This window comes from Oryzias melastigma, linkage group LG10, assembly GCF_002922805.2.
Source record: "Oryzias melastigma strain HK-1 linkage group LG10, ASM292280v2, whole genome shotgun sequence".
NCBI lineage: Eukaryota > Metazoa > Chordata > Actinopteri > Beloniformes > Adrianichthyidae > Oryzias > Oryzias melastigma.
In genome coordinates this window covers 22,760,826-22,780,030 of record NC_050521.1, presented here as the reverse complement: position 1 = coordinate 22,780,030, position 19,205 = coordinate 22,760,826, and the positions used below count along the sequence as shown (strand labels likewise).

The 19,205-nt window shown below is 36.0% G+C and overlaps 2 protein-coding genes across 2 annotated transcripts in view; both read left to right on the top strand.

Annotated features, from left to right (window-relative positions):
* guf1 (GUF1 homolog, GTPase) overlaps positions 1-5,441 on the top strand; it is a 14,115-nt gene extending 8,674 nt beyond the window's left edge. Inside the window, exons 12-17 of the mRNA XM_024284184.2 lie at positions 896-1,039; positions 1,479-1,612; positions 3,273-3,374; positions 4,835-4,954; positions 5,092-5,128; positions 5,209-5,441. Of these exons, the coding sequence (XP_024139952.1) occupies positions 896-1,039; positions 1,479-1,612; positions 3,273-3,374; positions 4,835-4,954; positions 5,092-5,128; positions 5,209-5,343 (672 nt within the window). The 3' untranslated portion in view covers positions 5,344-5,441. The remainder of the gene's footprint in view (positions 1-895; positions 1,040-1,478; positions 1,613-3,272; positions 3,375-4,834; positions 4,955-5,091; positions 5,129-5,208) is intronic.
* Positions 5,442-7,451: 2,010 nt separating this feature from the next.
* The window catches only part of pigg (phosphatidylinositol glycan anchor biosynthesis class G), a 67,444-nt gene continuing 55,690 nt past the window's right edge, over positions 7,452-19,205 (top strand). Inside the window, exons 1-4 of the mRNA XM_024283954.2 lie at positions 7,452-7,903; positions 7,970-8,175; positions 15,967-16,176; positions 17,139-17,327. Coding sequence (XP_024139722.1) covers positions 7,750-7,903; positions 7,970-8,175; positions 15,967-16,176; positions 17,139-17,327 — 759 coding nt within the window. The 5' untranslated portion in view covers positions 7,452-7,749. The remainder of the gene's footprint in view (positions 7,904-7,969; positions 8,176-15,966; positions 16,177-17,138; positions 17,328-19,205) is intronic.

The window sequence follows — 19,205 nt, the reverse complement described above, 5'->3', positions numbered from 1 at the left end:
GGTTAAGTTTCAGTGATTCCAACCTGCAGATGCTCGTTTGTAAAGACACAGCACCACACTTTGGTTAAAAGCAATCACAGCGTACTATTAAAATCTCCTCCTTTAAATAAAAAAAAGACACAGATGGGATTCAGCAGACCCAGCTCCTCACGCCCGTCCTTCTTCTGTGATCTGAATCATGTTTCTGCGAGCACATCAAGCAGGAAGATGAGTAATCTATTACTTGAGGTCAAACACATCACCCACTTTTGTGCCTCTTTTCTCCACCTCCTCTTCTTCTTCACGCACTGAGGGATTAGACTCACACAGTCATCCGTGCACGCCTCACGAGTTACACGCACTTATTTCTGTATTTTGTTCTCAACGTGGCCACAGAGTAGATGAAAGTAGTTTTTGTTTATCAAGTATAGATTTTAAACTTGCATAATTTTTAACCAAAAGTATAACTTTTTAACCCTAAAAATGACTTCATTTTTTGTATCAAAACCAACAAATATGTACATAAAAAGAGCAATGAGTTACTATAGTGATAGTCGTCATTGTGCCTTTTAATTTTGACTGTCTGAGATGAGGATTATGAATTGAAAAACCTATTTTTTACACTCACTGAACACTTAAATCAGGATTGAAGATAGAAAATTCACTTCTTATGAGAAAAACATTCAAACTAAGCAGGGAGAACAAAGATTTTCTTATAAAAAGGAAATGTATTTCTAAGTTTTTTAGTTTTCCTGTCAGATGGGCCAAAATTTTGTTGCTTTTAACATATTTAGCATTCTTTTTAAAATATTTTTCTTTAGATAAGCTGTATTAATTTATTTCAGACTTTTTTTTTCTTCCTTTCAAATTGCTTTTCAGTAGAAACACAAAAGTTTGGATGTGTTTCTCCATGCAGGAACACGGCAGTGAGGAGATCACCATCGTGAACCCGGCTCAGTTTCCAGAAAGGTCGGTTGTGTCCGAATATTTGGAGCCCATGGTTCTGGGGACCATCCTGGCCCCCGACGCTTATACTGGAAAGATCATGAGTCTCTGCTTGGTAAGAACTGTATTAAAAACACCAAGTCAATAAAAGCAGTTTCTGCATTTGAAATTAAATTTTGAGGATAATTCAAATATTTTTATTCATTAAGAACATGGAATTATCTGTGGAATTTAAGCATACAGTATATTTGGAAACTTTTCAAAAAAGAAAAGAAAGTAATTCTAAGCTCTTAAAAACTAACCTAAATTTATCTTGTTGTTGAGTATTAAGTCTTAATTTTGTGCAGATAGTTACAGGGGTAAGGAGGAGTTTTGCAAAGTTTATTTTGTTTATTTGTTTTTCCAAATTTGTGTTGTAGTAAAAAATGAATTTATTTGTAATGGGAAAACAATTTACAAATCCTTAAATGACATATTTTGTTAGCGATTTATGCTAAAACCGTGTCCTCCAAAGCAGTTACTGTACAGAAGCGATCCACTTTTCCTTCCTCCAGGACCGCAGGGGCGTACAGAAGAACATGGTGTACATCGACGACCAGCGGGTCATGATGAAATACCTCTTCCCTCTGAATGAGATCGTCGTGGACTTTTACGACCTCCTCAAATCGCTGTCGTCTGGATATGCAAGGTGAGAGCGATCAACTTTGATGAAATTGCCTCCAATTTTCTGCTTTTGTGCGCATTTCAGCTAAAGTTTTCACGCAGCACTGATCTTAGATGAGATTCCTGAAAGAAGGAGGAAAGTCTGAGAAGGTTTTAATCATTTCTGCTGTGCATACTAGAAAAAATGTCCTCAAAACAACATTTAATTTACAAAAACCGGGAATGAAACTAGTAGAATTCAGCTACTTAAGATTTCTTAGAATAAATTGTGATTTCCTGCTCTTTTAAAACTAAATGAAATCCTAAAATAAGCTAAAACATTCATGTTTAGATGTATTGTTCTGGTAATTGGGAATATAATGTCTTAAAATAAGTTTACATTGATCAAAAAAAGATTTTATATCTTTATAGTAGAAATGTTTTTACACCTTTTTCCCAAAATATCTTATTTTAGCACTCCAACAAACTGTAATCTCTCCTTATTTCTAAAATATAATCAACCTAAAGTGAGACTAGAATACACATTTTGTGTCTTAAAATTATATGTTTAGTGATAAACCTCCTCTGTTGTTAAATGCATTTGAACTGTGTTATGAATTAAATAAAACTCTCTGGTTTTACTAAATGAAGCTAGTCCGGTCTTAAACATGACCACTTATTGCTCACAAATGCAAATTAAAATATTATCTAAAGTAATAAAAACTTTTTTCATTAAAGATATTGTTAAAATAATATCTTTTTTATCATATGACTCACCGATTTATTTTCTTAAAACAATATTCAAACCAGAAACAAGACAGAAATACTTCATGAGATTTAGTTTTTTATTTTTTCTGTACAATACTAAACGTTTCCTAAATAATCTAAAACTGTGGATGAGTTCTTTACCTGCTTCGACGCTGGGAAACGAGGATGTTTGTGGATGTGCTTCCAGAAAACTCCCATTGATTTACTGTCAGAGCTACAAACATGGAAGCTGTTTTCTCTAAACAAGAGTGAGCGCGATGTATTTCTGACGACACAAATAATCACAAACACGCATTATGGTTTGAAGTCAAACACTGTCGGATGTTTTGAAAAAGCCTTCTGCCTTCTTCTCTGCTGTGATGCCATTCTGATACTAATTCTGTAAACCCGTCCTCCTCTGTCCTCCCTCAATGGAGATAAAACAGACTCACTTCTAGTCTTCAAGTTTTGTGTGTCAATGATGCGTTTAAATGCTGCTAGAATGCTGGGTCATCAGAGTTTTCTTGTCTTTGAACTTTAAATGTGAATAATATCTGGTGAAAACTTTGCATTTTCCCTCTATCTTATATCCATCTTTACTAAAAGGTAATCTAAAAAAAAAATGTTGATCAAATCTTTGTTTAGAGGCTTCAACCCAAACTCCAGTTAGAGACAGATTCTTTTCCTCAGATGCAGGAAGCCCAAACCATAATACCACTACCATTATGTCAATGGTCACATAATTGATCCTCATCATCAGCTGGAAACAATTTTTAATATTATGAAAGTTTTACTCTAAAAATGTGAAAGAGAATTCAGCAAAACAAGTCCTAACAGGTGTGTAGATTTACTTCAGTCGTTTCTTTTGTAGCGTTGTCATGACTAAAAGCAAACCATTGTCATGTTTTCATAGTATACAAAGGAATTTTAAGGGATTATTGTGGTTTGATCTCGCCTAGCTTCGATTACGAGAACGCCGGCTACGAGGCTGCTGATTTGATAAAGATGGATCTCCTGCTGAACGGCCGACCAGTGGAAGAACTCACCACTATTGTGCACAGGTACGTTTAAAATGGAAACATCTTCATGTTTTCTGTAATTAGCTTCTCCTGATCATACAGCCTCTTTAACTCTTAATTCTTACCCAAGGTTAAAAAATAAGAAGGAAAAAACATTTGTAACACTTTTCACAGATAAAATCCAAAAGTTCTTTTACAATGTGCAAATAAAATGCAGTCAAATTAATAAATAAAGCAAGTAAAATACAAAAAATTCAAAGCAAATTCAAGTCTGATTTATATACAAAAATAACTCTTTAGGGTTTCAAAGAGTTCTCCGGACCTTAAGGAGGTTCTAGCCCAGGGATCCACAAGATTTAACACTAAAAGAACCAACTGGGCCAGTTATTTTCTAACCAAAACTTAACAAGAGTCGCAAAGTCCCACTTCACTATTTAAAAATAAAGTTATTATTCATTACAAAATCTTCTATAAAATGTTCTATAAACCTTCTTTTACTTTTAAGGCACATAAATTTCCTTTCAAAATAAAATGCACCATATTAAATAAGAGAAAAATGCAAGAAAGCAAAATCCAAGAATATGTGATTAAGCGTATTCCAATTAAAAAAACCCTCTGACTGCAGATTAAACCTTCAACCATCACTATTGCTATGTTTTCTGACTTTAAAAAAATATATAAATATAAATGAAAATTTAAAAACAAATTTAAAAAACTGCATATCCATCTAAACTGAAAGCATAGAAAGCTAAAGAGCCACAATGAAGAAACTAAAGAGCTGCATGTTTTAGCCTGAAGACCGTATGGAGTGACTTCAGGTGTAAGGAGTCAACAACTCTGAAATATATGTGCCATTAAAAGCTCTAAAATTTCAAATCAATTCTAAATTTAACCGGTACCCAATGCAACGTGAATAAATTAATACAGCCAAATCTATAGGGAAAAAAGCAAACAAATATTTGTTTTATTTTCTGCAACAAATATATTTTGAACAGATTATAACATTTCAGTTTATGGTCACAAATTAGGCCACCATGAAAATTGCACCAAAACAATCCAGAAAATATAAAACTGAAGATAATTTTTGAGTGTTTAAAATGACACTTTTGGAATTTTTAAAGACTAACAAATTAACCTTTTAATAAAAATCCAAGAGTTTTGCATGAAATCTCCTTTACTTTAACAAGTTCAAAAGAAGAATTTTATTGACTAGACCTGCTTTTTTTGGTATTTCGTTTGTTTGAATGACACAAATATTAATCAAACTGTCATCACTGAGTATTTTAGGAATGAAGTTACTTAAAACATTATTATTCTTGCTAACAAATTTGTTTTAAAATTTAAAATATAATATGAAACACTATTACAAGTCTAGTTTCACCACCGACTCGATCGAACAGATTTCTGTATCTGTCAGATTTCATGATTTCTTGTTTGCTTTTTGCTAAAGCTGAGGCAACAGTTTGTAAATAGAGTTGTCTTCTGTTGTATTCTCATGGCAGAGAACGTGCGTACACGATGGGAAAAGCCATGTGTGAGCGGCTGAAGGATTCCATTCCAAGGCAGATGTTTGAGATCGCCGTGCAGGCCGCCGTTGGAAATAAGGTCATCGCACGGGAAACGTGAGTACGAGCTCCACACTGAGGCTCTGAGGTATCCTCAAATAAAACATGTAAAACATTCATAGAATGTGTTTATCTAATAAACCTAAAAATATGTGGTGATTTAAAATGAAATCATTCTATTTGGGCTCTTTCAGAATAAAGGCGTACAGGAAAAATGTTCTTGCAAAATGTGTAAGTAAATCTTTACTCTTTCTTTTAAATTAAACCTAAAAAACCAAATTATTTATGTTTTTTTTTATTTGTCCTGCTAGTATGGAGGCGATATAACACGAAAGATGAAGCTCCTGAAGAAACAAGCGGAAGGCAAAAAGAAGATGAGGCGAATCGGAAATGTGGACGTTCCCAAAGATGCTTTTATTAATGTTCTGAAGAGAAAGGAAAAGTAGAAATATTGCGTCCTCATAGTGCATTATAGAGATAAAGTCTCTTTTGTTAAAGAGATTAGATGTTTTTCTTGATTAAAGCTCTTCTGAATGTTTGCTGACTTCTGGAATCCTTCTTTTTTTTCCATGAGTCATGTAATGTTAATTTATATTCTTTAAAAAGAAGAAATGAAATGTTGGTGGACCTCTAAAAAAATAAAATACATTCTAAGAAAAATGTTATAAAACAAAATATAAGGTTAATTGATATGTTGTATTATTTACAAAATTTCTGCTTCAACACTAAAACATAAAAGGAGACTTTTTGAAAAGTGTACAAAAATTAATCCAAGCGACATTGACAAAGTGTAGAAAATACGTGTATGTTTGAACTGCAGTACCCTCCTGCTAAGCTGCAATTTTATGTTCAATGTAAAAATCTAAATTGTCATTGAAAGAATTAACTTCCAGTTATCCAACATTTTAGCCCTTTAAAGTATAATTACAAATAAATTGACTGCAGAGGCATTTTATTTGATAGCGGTTGTATTTTATTTTGAAAGGAACTTTCATGCCCTGCTGTCAAAAGTAATATAATAGAAATATAATAATTCCTTTATTTTAACGATTTATAAGGTACATTTTATAACTTAATGGCCACAAAATCATAAATTGTGTGTTTTCTGAACAGTAAAGTGGAATTTTGCGGCTCTCACTGGTCAGGAAGAAACTTTTAGCATGAAAGATTCCAGACCCCTGGGAGAGGTGCAGGAAGTACAAAAGAGCTGTTAAGCAGACTTTCCAACATTCCTCCAGTAGATGGCAGCAGTAGCTCATCCACCACTCCATAGATTTACACTGGCTCTAATCCATATCTCAAATGTATTTTATATTCCAGTGTGGTCCTGCAAGGGGTTGCTGGAGCCTATCCTAACTACTTCAGGGCAAAGGTGGTGTTCCCCCTGATAGCCAGTCCTCTGCAGGGTAATTTACAAACATTCCTGCAGGACATTTCCGAGTCAAAAATTAGCTTTGAGGTAAAAGAGAACATGTAAACTCCACGGATACCCAGATGGGATTTGGACCAGAACCTCCTCACTGGGATGCGACAGTGCAAACCGCCGCAGCCCCAGCTCAGATTTATGTTGGATTTAAATCATGCAGATCTACGACTGTTTATAAGATCTGGAGTTGGTTGATTTAAAGCATTGGCTAGCAGTTCCAAAGACTGCTCTATGATGATTTAAGGGTGAAGTGTCCTAAGAAAGCTCGCCTGACGACAGCTGAGAGACTCCAGGGGAATCCAGTGACCTTGAAGTGTGTAGAAAATGCATGGAAAGATAATTTATGAATGGACTGAACTTCTGCAGTCTTTTGAAAAAAAAATATTCTTATCAGAGTTTTAAAAAAAGAAAAAAAATAAAACTCATTCCCATTTCACCAGGTAGATTCCATCAAAATTGTAGGTTAAAAAAACTCATCTTGACTTGATAGACTGCTTTTTTTTTACCTATTTCTTTAAAAAAAAGGTGCAGACAATCATGTGAAAAATGATCTTGTTAAGGTGTAAAAATGTGTCTGTAAAACAGAAAGATTAGGAGTGGGAATTAAAAAGTTGTCTTCTACCCATCTCTTTCTTGAGCACTTTGTTTTCTTTTTTATTTGTAAATTAAATTATATCAAATCAAAAACTATAATCTCCAAACATTAGACTTTATACTATTATCATTTTTTAAAAACTCAGTATTTTACTGTGTTTACAACAAGCACAAGTGTTGGTAAACTGTTTTGAAAAGATTTACTGTTACAGCCTACAAATTCGGTCTTATTTTTTGTTGGAATGCACTAAATGTCCAGTATAATTTTAATATTTAATACATTTTATGAATGTGTAAGTCCAGTACACTTATAGATTCTTTTTTTGTCTTAAATTAAAATCTATAGTATAAAATAAACAACATTTAAAACAAAGACCATTACAAATATATACAGAAAAAGTGACATGATTTTTGTTTATTTTCTAGGAAGATCAATTTTACTAATAGATTAAATATTTTCCTGCAGATTTCCTTTATAATAAACAAAGAAAAACTGACATAGACCATATGCTGCTACCATAATGTCTAATCAAGTGGGAGGGACGCTTTTGAAGAAACGCGTATGGATCTTTTCTGGTCCTCCCAGCTTTCCGTAGATCTGTGTCACCAATGCGGAAGTTTAAATTCAATAAATCGGAGTTTCCTGGAATTTGTCCTTTTAATTTAACGCTACGACAATAAAACTTTAAAGTTAACGAATTTCATGTTAGAGCAGGTAAATTGTATCTTTTAATTTTGTATTTTATCACCTTAAATTGTAGGAAGCGCCATGTCGTTCGTGACGTTTCTAGCATAAGTTTCTCATTCAAAAAGTGTCCTGTCAACCAGCACGATGAAAGTACGTTCGTCCGTCTTTGCCTCCACTATCTTAATACTCGAAGTGGTTGGCGTGGCCCTCTTCTTGCGGGGTTTTTTCCCTGTCCCCGTGAAGTCGTCTCTGTCCTCCAAGAACAAGCTGTCGGACCTGCCGCCAGAGCCGCTGACAGGTGAGTCCAGCATCACCGGGCTGGCACGCGCCTCTCCACGTATTCATCGTGTTGTCCCAATTACAGGAGGCCCTTCGAACGCGTCAGGGACCCCCAAGCCCCTATTCAAACGGGTGGTTATCATGTTAGTGGACGCCCTCCGAGAGGACTTTGTGTTTGGTCCCAATGGACGCATGTTTATGCCCTACACTCGACATGTCATCGAGAGGGGGTCGTCCCTCAGCTATGTGGCCAAAGCCAGACCTCCCACTGTCACCATGCCGAGAATCAAGGTAAGAGCTCAGGAAGAAACCACAATAAAGTTAACTACTCTCATCATGCATTATTAAATAAAGGACAATGACAGCTTAATTCATGCAAAAAGATTTGATAAGATGCTGGAAAACAAATTTCAAAATAAAATACAACAAAATGAAAGACAAAGAAACAGTGTATGAATGAACAAAAATTGCACTTTTCTTAAAAGCCCCACTACAATCAATTTCTGATCTGTTTTAAAATAATTCCTAGTGGTCTTGTAAATTATTATTACACAGTTTTTAGGGGAAAAAAATCATGTTGTTTTCTTAGACTAAGTTTTTGCTGCGCAGCAGAAGTACAACAGAAATGTACTTATGAGTTGTAGACTGTTAGCGCGGAAGTTAACCCTCTACTCATATCCTATCATCTCTTTGTTTACACTCTCTCCGGTGCAACAAAAATGGCGAGCAATATCCAAGGTAATCAAGACGTTAAAGTATCTATTTGTCTACAAGTGGATGTATTGGAATAGAGTGGAGCAGGAAGACTTTGGCTATTTCACTTGCTGCGTCACAAAAGAGGGCTTTTTCTATCATTTTCATCTGCTCTTGATTCATCCCAACTTGAACAAAGAAATACTCAAACAATTTTAATCTTAAATTATTTTATATACAGTATGTTCTCAACCGTGAGAAAAATACTATGATAACACCAAAAACATGATTTTCAGATGAGTGAGTCTTTATGGTCAATAGCTCACACATTATGAAAAGATTATGATATTCTGTTTGTACAGCTTCTTTCATCCAGAGTCTCTTTATTGCATAGTATAAGCTTTGATAGCACACACGAAAATAAATTATTAATTAAAAATGCAAAAAAATCAAATGCAATCTTTACCTAAATATGAATAAACTTGAGGAACATCTGAACTCGGGTGGCTGGTTCCATCTCTGCACCTTCATCTTCACATTCTGGCTCTAAGTTTGACAGGCTGATTATTTTCTAGCTCTGCTGTAGGTTTCTGTACCACTAATGTGGATCAGTACCACCACAAATTCACAGATCAAACTACAACTCTTACTATATGATATATTATGTTTTAATGGTTTGTATTGAATTGTATTGTATCCTATTAAATCATACAGACTTTAAACTGGTTTAGGAATGGCAGTGATGTCTAGCCTGGTTGATTGGTTTGCTGTTGATCAAAGTGGATAAGTGATCAAAAATCCTTTAAAAGTCACCTAATTTGTGCAAGAACCGACTTTAGTCAGATCAGATACATTTTGTTATTTTGCTTTTTAAAGAAAACACTTCCTGTTACATAAACCACAAGCTCCTAAAACACCATAGTAAAGCATGGTGGTGGCAGTGCCATGAGATGTTCTTGTAATTTGTAAGAAAAGAAAAGAAAAGAAATTGAATTAAGTCTGGAAGATGCAAAATAGAGATGCTATTATGGAAAGCCTTTGCCTGGTGTTCAGTATTTGTCTCATTATTTGTCTTGAATCACAGGGAGGATTTTAAATGTATTAAGACGCTTTTATTATTGTTTTTGTGGCAGAGATACCACAGAATGTTGACCCTTAACATGCGAAATCTTGGAAAATCTGTCTACCCAAAAATTTAGCTTAGTTGCAATAAATGAAAAGCAAATGGAAGAAAAGCGGCTAACTGAGCAGGCCTTTGAGTCATCTCAAGTGCGTTAATGGGATTATTCCTGTGAGGAATAAATTGGGAAGATTTTGAAAACCAGAGCTTCTATGACCTACAGCTATTAAAATAGTTTGATTTTAGGATCTGCGGGGGAACGTGTGGTGTGTCATATTTTAAAAACGTGTCATTGTGATGAGGTTAGTTTGGGAGCAGAGCCAGAGGGGAACTATAATCTAGTCATGTGCGCCTCGCAGTTGCTTGTTCAGAAACAGAGACTGTGAACAGACTGCGAAAAAGTCAGCATGTTGTTGTCAGCAGTGGAGGCAGCGAGGGGGAGGATTTCTCCAGGCGAAAGAGCAGCACTGCCTCACCTGTTTAAGTGCTGGGGAGGTGAAGGGGAGGACGCGTAACTGAAGTTGTCAGGTAAAGCAGGATGCTCAGTCTGAGGGTCTACGGGAAGAATAACGAGCAACATTTATGTATTATCTGCAGTGAAAGGATTGTACAAGTGCTGACAGCATCAAGCTGTTGTAAAAGACTCGCCCAAGCCTTCGTCCCCGAATAACCTGCTGCTGCTGCTCCACAATACACAAGAAATTCACCCAAAACAATGTTTTATAAACATGATCTGGTTGGTATAGCAGGAGCTGTGAGAATGCTGACAGTTAGTGAGCATGGCAAAGATCAAGGTTGACTGGTAATAAAAAGATGGAGAATGGTGAGGGCGTAACAGAAAAGAGAAACAATCAGAAAGAATGTCTCATTACTGAAAACAACAATTACATCAAAACTATTTCGGTTTATCACGGCTAAATACAGTTAAATTGAGTTTTATTATTGTTCTTTATAGTAGTTTGGAATAGTTTAGACAGCTCCCAATTTAATAATTCAAAATTTTGGTGAAAAATGTCCTTAATTTTACATGAAGCTCTTTTTTTTTGGAAAGGTTCTTAGCTCAAATGCTTCAAATTTAACACTTTTGTTTAAGTATGATGTGAAGTTTTAAAAAGAATTACCGTATATCTTTCAATAGTAGTACCGGCGTTTATTCCAAAAATTTGACAACCGACTCAGTGTTTATTAGAGACTGGTGTCTTTTGGAGACTGGCTTTTTAATTTCATCAGAGATAGAATGGGGATGGCTAATGGGTTTATTTTGCAGTCACAAAATGTAGACAACAACACCAGATGAACATTTATTGACCCATGGCATTCTGGAGAAACTACGTCTCTCGACTGGGAATGGAGGAAGTGGCCGAGGACAGGGAAGTCTTTGCTGAGACTGCGACCCGGTCCCGGATGAGTGGAAGAAGATGGATGGATGGAGAACATTGTATTATGTTCTAAATAGCACTGGCTGTGAACATCTCTTTTCTCTTTGACTAATCATCAATTTCTGTATCAAAAATGCTCTTTTTTTTTCATGCAAATCATTTTCCTGAAGACCTGCGCACCTTTCCATCTTTGATCAATAACCCATGTTCAAACCAGTTCTTCTAATCCGTCGCTCACTTACTTGGTACCTCCGCCAGGAAATTGGCATCCTTATTGTTCCTTTTTCTGTAGTCATCTTCTCAATATCACCCATCTCTTGTGCCATTCTTTGATGTGTTCAGGATCCATCCCAAAATGTGGTGCAGATTCCTCACCAGAGTCTTTGTTGGCGTTTGCCACCGCACAAAGTTTAAGCACATAAATTGAATGAGCGTTTCTTGGCCATCGCTACACTGGCTCACAGCACAAATATCACAAACACCCGGTGTCTGCCCGACCCTGGAAGATGGGTGGATCTTAAGGGAGTCTAAAGTAACGAACACCTGTTAGACATGGCGTTTATTGGAGACCGGCGTCGCTTAGAGATCGGCCACTAGTGGAAGATATACGGTAGATGAACAGGATGTTACTCTTAGATGTTTAAACAGCTGGGCTTACAGTTTACAGTCCCACTTCATTCATATCTTAATCTGTCTTAAAATTGTTATTAGTGGTCTTTTAATTATGATTATACCATTTTTAAGCAAAAAAAGTCATTTTCTAGGACAAAGTTTCTTCAAAGCAGCAGGAGTTCATAAGAAATTCCCCTCTAAGTTTTGGGACTGTTGGTGTGGAAGTAACCCCCCACTGATGTCCCATCATCTCTTTGTCTACAGCCCCTTACAACCCAAAACTTACATGTTGATGGTTGTTTGAATCGCTGATTTCTGCACTGATAGAGAAGTATAGTTTGGTGGAGGCAGTACGATGGTGTGGGCCAGCCACTCCATCACTGAAAGGATGAAGTTTCTCATCTGTGGAGGCAATCTCAATGAAGAGAGATGTCAGTATGGGGTCCTACAGCAGGTGGCACCTCCATATGTCCACAGTCTGGGACTGAACTCCACCCTCCAAGATGACAACGCTGGTACCCACAGAGCGAGCTCGCTCAGAGACGGAGAGGATGGAGCGGTCTGTCAGCAGCCCTGACCCCCATCAGCTGAGGCGTGCTGCCGTGTTGGAGTCACCGACACAACCACGTTTACTGGCTTGTGACGAATGCCGGTTGAAGAACGGGACGTCATCCCACAGCAGTGTGTGACCAGGCGGATGACCAGCATGAGGAGGAGCTGCCAGGCTGTGTGCGGCTCTCTCCACACACTACTCAAGCCTCTGAGTGTTCAATGAATGTCTTGTCTTAAACTTGAATCATCCGATCCTCCAAATCCCACACACAAGTCGAGCGGCAGAGGGAACTGCAAACGCAGGTTTGCTGCTCGTCCCACAAATGCATGTTCCTTAGAGACGTGGCAGCATTCTCAACGCGTAATTAACAGGCTTTCAAACAATAGAAGAGTCTTTGCCAAAAAGTGTTAGGAGAGATACTCAACCTAACACACCATTTTGTTATTGGATTTTACATATTGTTTATCTGTTTTTTATATATACATAAATATGTGTTTGTTTAGCGTACTTTCATTTCTTTTCAGCTTAATATTTTTTTTCTTTTTAGTCAGTTCTAAAAATATTCAAATCTCTTTTCCCTTAGCGTAAAGTTTAATTACATCAAAGCATGTTGGTTGTAAACATTCGCAGCCACTAGTATGAGTCAATGTCATGAACAAACATGAACATATTCTGTTATAAACATCAAATTTTCTGATCACATTTGTGCATTTGTCTCCTATTAAAAATTGAAAATGCTTGCAGTCCAAAAAATACTTTAATGATAGAGCTCGTGTTGATAGTGTGTGAATGCGTAAACTGGATTTTTGTGGTTTGCAGGGATATTTTTAGCCCAATTTCTCGATTTAACACTGACGCAGATCAGTTTTTCACCCTCTGAATCATTATATCATTTAAATTTCTTTTATTGAATTTATTTAGATTTTAATTATCAAAATTCTTCATTTTCAGTTTCTTATAGAGCTGTGCACAACTTTGTAATTCTTTATTTTCCCCACCTCTTTATTTTCTATTACTTACCATTTTCAAGACAATTTGGGGATTTAGACAAAAAAAAAGTAATCATCAATATGATTATTTTGCACATTTGGTTTTAAATATTACATATTTGTTTATAAAGTGAATGCATTTGATGATTTAAAGGGCAAAAATTGACAATATAACTGTTTTAATAAATTATCATAGATACTGACACAGTTACAACACAAAATGTTTTTAAAAAGTTGTGTTTTTATTACAACCTACGATTTATTTTAGAATATGTGTGACATTCAAACAAATTCGTGACAACTTTGCTGTTTAATTTCTCTTTTATAAAAACTAAGATAACTAAGGATTAATTAATATTTAGAGAGTAGCTAGAAATTTATTTAATAAAAGTCAATATAAATATTTTAGATTCCATGAGATTCATACAGTCTGTATACAGATCAGTTCCTGCACTTCATAGTGTTTGTGATGCACCATTAGGGGGCATTGGAGACCAAAGTCACATCCTGTCTGACATCTCTGAGTTGAACTAACTATGGCGACACAGCCAAAACCATTATGTCTGTGACTCAACCTGTATTTTTCTACCTATTTATATACTCATATATCAATGTGTGGAACAATGTAATGTTCACCACAAGTTTGCTTTCAGAAAGTAGTTTCTTCTTCTCTGTGGCTTCTATCAACCAGCAGTAAACAGTTTGGATAATCGATAGAACATCAAATTAGATAAACTGAAATAATTTTAATTTCATATGTTCCTCATGAGTAGAAAAAGAGAATAAAACTGATTTTTTTTTCCCCCACGAAGATTTACAAGATTTTACTACTTTGCCAGAAAGTGTCCGTACTACCCACGATACTGTATTTGACATTTATCCGTAGCACATGGCAAGCTTAGCCACACCGTGGGCCAGCCATTAGAGCGCCGTTGAGTCACGGAATCGTTTGGGCAACCTCTCAGCGGGTTTTTGGCATCAAGTAACACTGTAGGATTTGGGCAGTTTTTTCTACAGATCCTTCAAACAATAAGACACAAAACTGTCTGTGTACAGTCGGCCGTGTTTCCATTTACATTCAGGACCTTTTCTATTAATAAACTGAGGACATCTGCAGCTTATTAAGCAGAAAGAGTAGCTTCATCAACACTGTCCATCCTTTTTTCTGAAACGAGCACCTGCACTCTCAGGAAGAAGGTGGTGAATAATTCATTTCAAGAACAAGACCTGTTTTAACATTTCTGCCTCAAATCCCAGTAGTCACATTTTTTTTTTTACTTTACATGAAAATTACCTTAACTTTCCTTTCTCTTGATTGTTTGGTTGATTTGCCGCTGATTAATGAGCAGCTGAAGTCTTTTTTTTTTTAGTACCAGAGGAAATTTTGTCACGACTTGAATCACTCAAGAGCTAATGACCCTGGATTTGTTTACAATGTGACACAAATAAAGAGCAGGATCAAGCTTTTGTCAAAACATGTCTAGACTTTTTGGCCTTTACCTTTCTTTCTCTTGTCTTTGTGGGTGTTTTATAATGACTTTCTGTCTCTGCTGAAGTGAGGGAAGAGCTGGGATCGTTCAGCTCAAGTGGTCCTCTAACAAAGCACAGTCTTCAATGGCTGCGGGGTTTTCTTTGTGAATGCAGAAGCTGATGAAATGAATAAAATAGTTTGTTTTTCAGATCAAATGTGACCTGAAAAACAAGGGCAAACACTTAAACTACCAAAAAAAGAAAGAGATAAAAAAGTAATATAATTATATACCCAGTTTTAAGTCGTGTCTATGTTCTCACATTATAAACTGTTGGCACGACTGGTTCAATATGTGGAGAATCCTGGGCTGAGATCCAAGCAGCTCATTAGATTTTAAGGGTGATATTTTCCCGTTGGCATGTAGAAAGAAAAAGTTTATATTTCTCCTTTAACAATGCGAAAGGCTTTTGTTTGCAAATGTTGTATTCTGCATGCCAAACTAATCCAGGTTATGTCCCACTTTTTTTTTTTTTTGCGGAAGTTGGTAGGAGTTTTACAGATTTGCTTCCTGGTGGAAAGAAAAGTTATAAAAGTGTATATATGTACAACAGTACACATTTATTCCCCACATCGTACATTAAATACACACCGCAGGATGCTACACAGACTTGCAGTTTTTCAGCAGACTCCTGGCCAATGGAAGCACTCTTGTTTTAAGAAGCAGTTTTCAGCTTAGTTCCTCTGCATTTAAACAAAACTTTCTGTAATAAAATATAAACTACATCAATTGTTGCCTGCTGTCTTTTGTGACAAAGCAAAAATATGGTTCCTTTACAGCCTAAAACACTTCGCCAGCACTTAAATCCCACAAGTCTTGGTGCTACTTCCTCCAAATTAGTGCAGTTGGGACACATTATTCATTTATTTATTTTAGATGAACTTTCACTCCTTTCCCCCCTCCGGTTTCCTTGAGAGGTCCATAAAAACTCCAGAAGAACCGTGCCAAAGAGAAACAATGTCAATTCAGGGCTTCTAACATGTTTGTGTACATTTTAGAAGAATGTTTAGCTCATTTATTAAGTCTCCTTTCAGTGTTTTCAAAATCAAGAGCTGATCTTTATATTTTTTTAAGATTTACTATAAAAAGTCTTTTGTTTCTTGCAAATTTTAATCATCCGAGTTACTTTGAAATTGCTGGGTTGCATAACACCACTGAGAGACAATTATTGTTCAAAGGACAATTACAACAACATATCCCTCTCCAGGCTCTCACCACTGGCAGCATCCCAGGCTTCATTGATGTGGTAATGAACCTAAATTCTCCTGCACTGTTGGAAGACAACCTCATTTGGCAAGCCAAAACAGCGGGGAAGAAGATCATCTTCTACGGAGATGACACCTGGGTGCGCCTCTTTCCAAAGCACTTCATGGAGCATGATGGCACCACGTCCTTTTTCGTCTCCGATTACACCGAGGTACGTAGAGAATTCAACTGCCCACACATCCAGAAAACAACACAAGGTGACTCATTTTAAGCAGGAACTTATGTACATAAATATTGTGGCAACAAAAACACTGCTTAAAGCTCAAAGCACAGTTGTCACACTAAAAGTTGACATCTGATTTTAAAACAGCCACAGAAAGTAGCTTTATTTTGAAATCTAAAAAGCTAAAAAAATGCCTGGTAAGGTAAATTTTATAAAGATTTTAATCAGGTTTTTCCACTTGTCTCGTTTCAATCTTTAATTAATTAATCAAGAATTTGATTTAAATTTTTACCTAGAAAATACTTTTTTTTTAAAGTAATCTCAGGTGTTTTTACAGCAAAATACAGATTTACAATTAACTTTAAATAGAAGAATTTATACAGTTCTACCTTTTTTAATTTAAAGTCCAGTTTTATATGACCTGTTTTTCTATATAACAAAACAAAAAGTGTATTTAAATGAAAATTTGACATATAATTTAGCATTTAAAGATCCGCTCCAATGAAGATTACATTTTTTTGTTTTTTTAACGCATTCTTTAGCAGCATTCTTTCTCAAAATAGGGGATCTATATATGTTTATATTTAAAAAATTACGATTAAAAGTGCATTTTTGTGCATCTCTTAATTCAGATCCCGTTGGAACAGAAAACCGGATGCTAGAAAAATCTGGGGCTAAACACGACTACTGACTGCTAAAGTTTCTCTGCGCAAATTGCATAGTCATTAATTAAAAGACTAATGGGAATGATTTTACTAAAGAAAAAAACATGATTGGTTAGGGACTTTAAACAAATGGTGTTTAATTGGAAATTAAATCGTCATTTTGTTTCTCAAATTCAAGATAAAACACTCCTAAGTTTAGAAAACTTAGGAATTTTTAAACAAGTATAACATTTTATTAGACTAAATATTTGTCTATATGTATCTTGTGCTTTTTTTCTTCATCAGGTTGACAACAATGTAACCCGTCACTTGGACAGCACACTTAAGAGGGATGACTGGGATGTTTTGATTCTCCACTATCTGGGCCTGGACCACATTGGTCACATCAGTGGCCCTCACAGCTCACTCATTCAGCCTAAACTCCTGGAGATGGACGACATCCTGAAGAAAATCCACGGAGCTCTTGTTTCAAAGGTTTATTTCATTCTTCATCAAATTTAAAACACTCTTGGTGAATCTCGTTTTTAGTTTGTTGAATTTCTTTTTTTGGATTTATTTTAATGTTTGTACCTCAGTTATTATGTGGCATCTGGACTTATTTAAGCGCTTTAGTTTCTGCTTATTTCATCATTTGTGCAGAAAAATAGAAACAAAAAAACTGAACAGCTTGCAAAAAAAATAAGTTAGAGGATAGGATAGTGAGGATCCAGGTGTTTTAACAGGGAGTGTGGGAACCCTGAAGCGGATTGGGGGATAGGGAATCATGGGAATAATAAATGAACCCATCCACCTGAGATGCTGGCCTATCGGTTTGTGTCAGCTGTATCCGTGAAGCTGATGCAAGCAGTTTGGAACGCTATAAAATATTAAGCAACTGTTTGCGTAGTCGTCTAATGATAAGCCACTTAAAGACTAAGTTTTGCCTTGTGGTCATTTTTGGTCATTTAAATCATAGTTGACTGAAAGTCTTTAGCTTTTTGTCACCCTTGCAGACTGTAGCTGTATAGGAAGGAAACTGTCGTCAACAGCTACCGGAGGACCCCACGACCAAATAAACGTATTTATAGTATGAAAACTACAGCAGATTTAGTGATTCTCTACCCGTCAGTTATTAGCATCTTAATAATTCCTGACTGATTACTCCAGCTGGTTGTGTTCTTTGAGGATGCAGATGTTCATTCTGAATGAAAGACAATAATAATGCAGGTCTCCATTAAGTGGTAGAACAAGAACATCCAGTGTTTGTAGTGCAAATTTTGCATTCTTGCTGCTTCACAGCCAAACTTTACTCTCTTAAATCCCTCTTGATATCAAAGCATAAAATAGAGATCTTTTTCCCCCTTTTTTGTCACTCCCTGCTGATCTGTTTATTCCTCTCCCAAATCTCACATCCCAGAAACATTTGCACACTTTTGAAGTTACATACAGGTACTTCTTTTGCTGCTTCTTTCTCTTTTTTGCCTTAGTCTCATGGAGTTTCACACAGATATCCTTGGCTGAGACCAGAATATCTCAAGTCATCCATCATATAGCTGAATACAATTTAGTGAAGTCTAGAAATTCCTGGATTTCACCATAACCATATGTTTAAGCATCTTTTTTGAGTCAAATAAGGATTAATGATCTATTGGCTATAGCTATATTTTAGTTTAAATGAGAGTTTAATCTACCAGTTTCTAACTTACTGTATTTTCTGCATTATACGGTGCACCGAATTGTAAAACACACCAGCAATGTGTGGTCTATTTTTGAAATTATTTCATATATATATATAAGCCACACTGAACTGAACTCTTTTAGGACAAAAAAGTTAAATGCGTGTTTGTGCAACCGCTTTCAGTGAAGAGTCTATGTAAATGCACATATATGAATGTGAATGCGTTTAAAATTCTCGCATCCATGTATTAATAAGCAAGTTTTCGGGATACACATACACAACACGTCCCCACTGAACGCGCTTTAAAAGTTAAACCAGCTGAACTTCGACCAATCAGGGACTCTGCTTTGGTAGTGATGTATGGGTAGCGTCCTTTTCAAAACACACAAGTACCATCTGATCATGAAGGAGAAATGAGTGATTGTGGAAAACAAAACAACACAACATCTCGTGAGAACCGTCTTGAGATGGATGTGAATTTTGAGCCTCGCAATTAGCAAAATGAGACATGTACAACTCAGTTTAACCACAATGAGTAATGAACCCAAAATCTGTGCCAATTTGGTACTGGTACGTGTATAAACATGCTGGTTTAGGTGCTTCGTGGCTCATAGAAAAAGAATGACACTAGATGTGCAGTCATGCACTGCACCCAGAGATTCAATCAAAATATGGAAGATGAAACGAACAAAAGT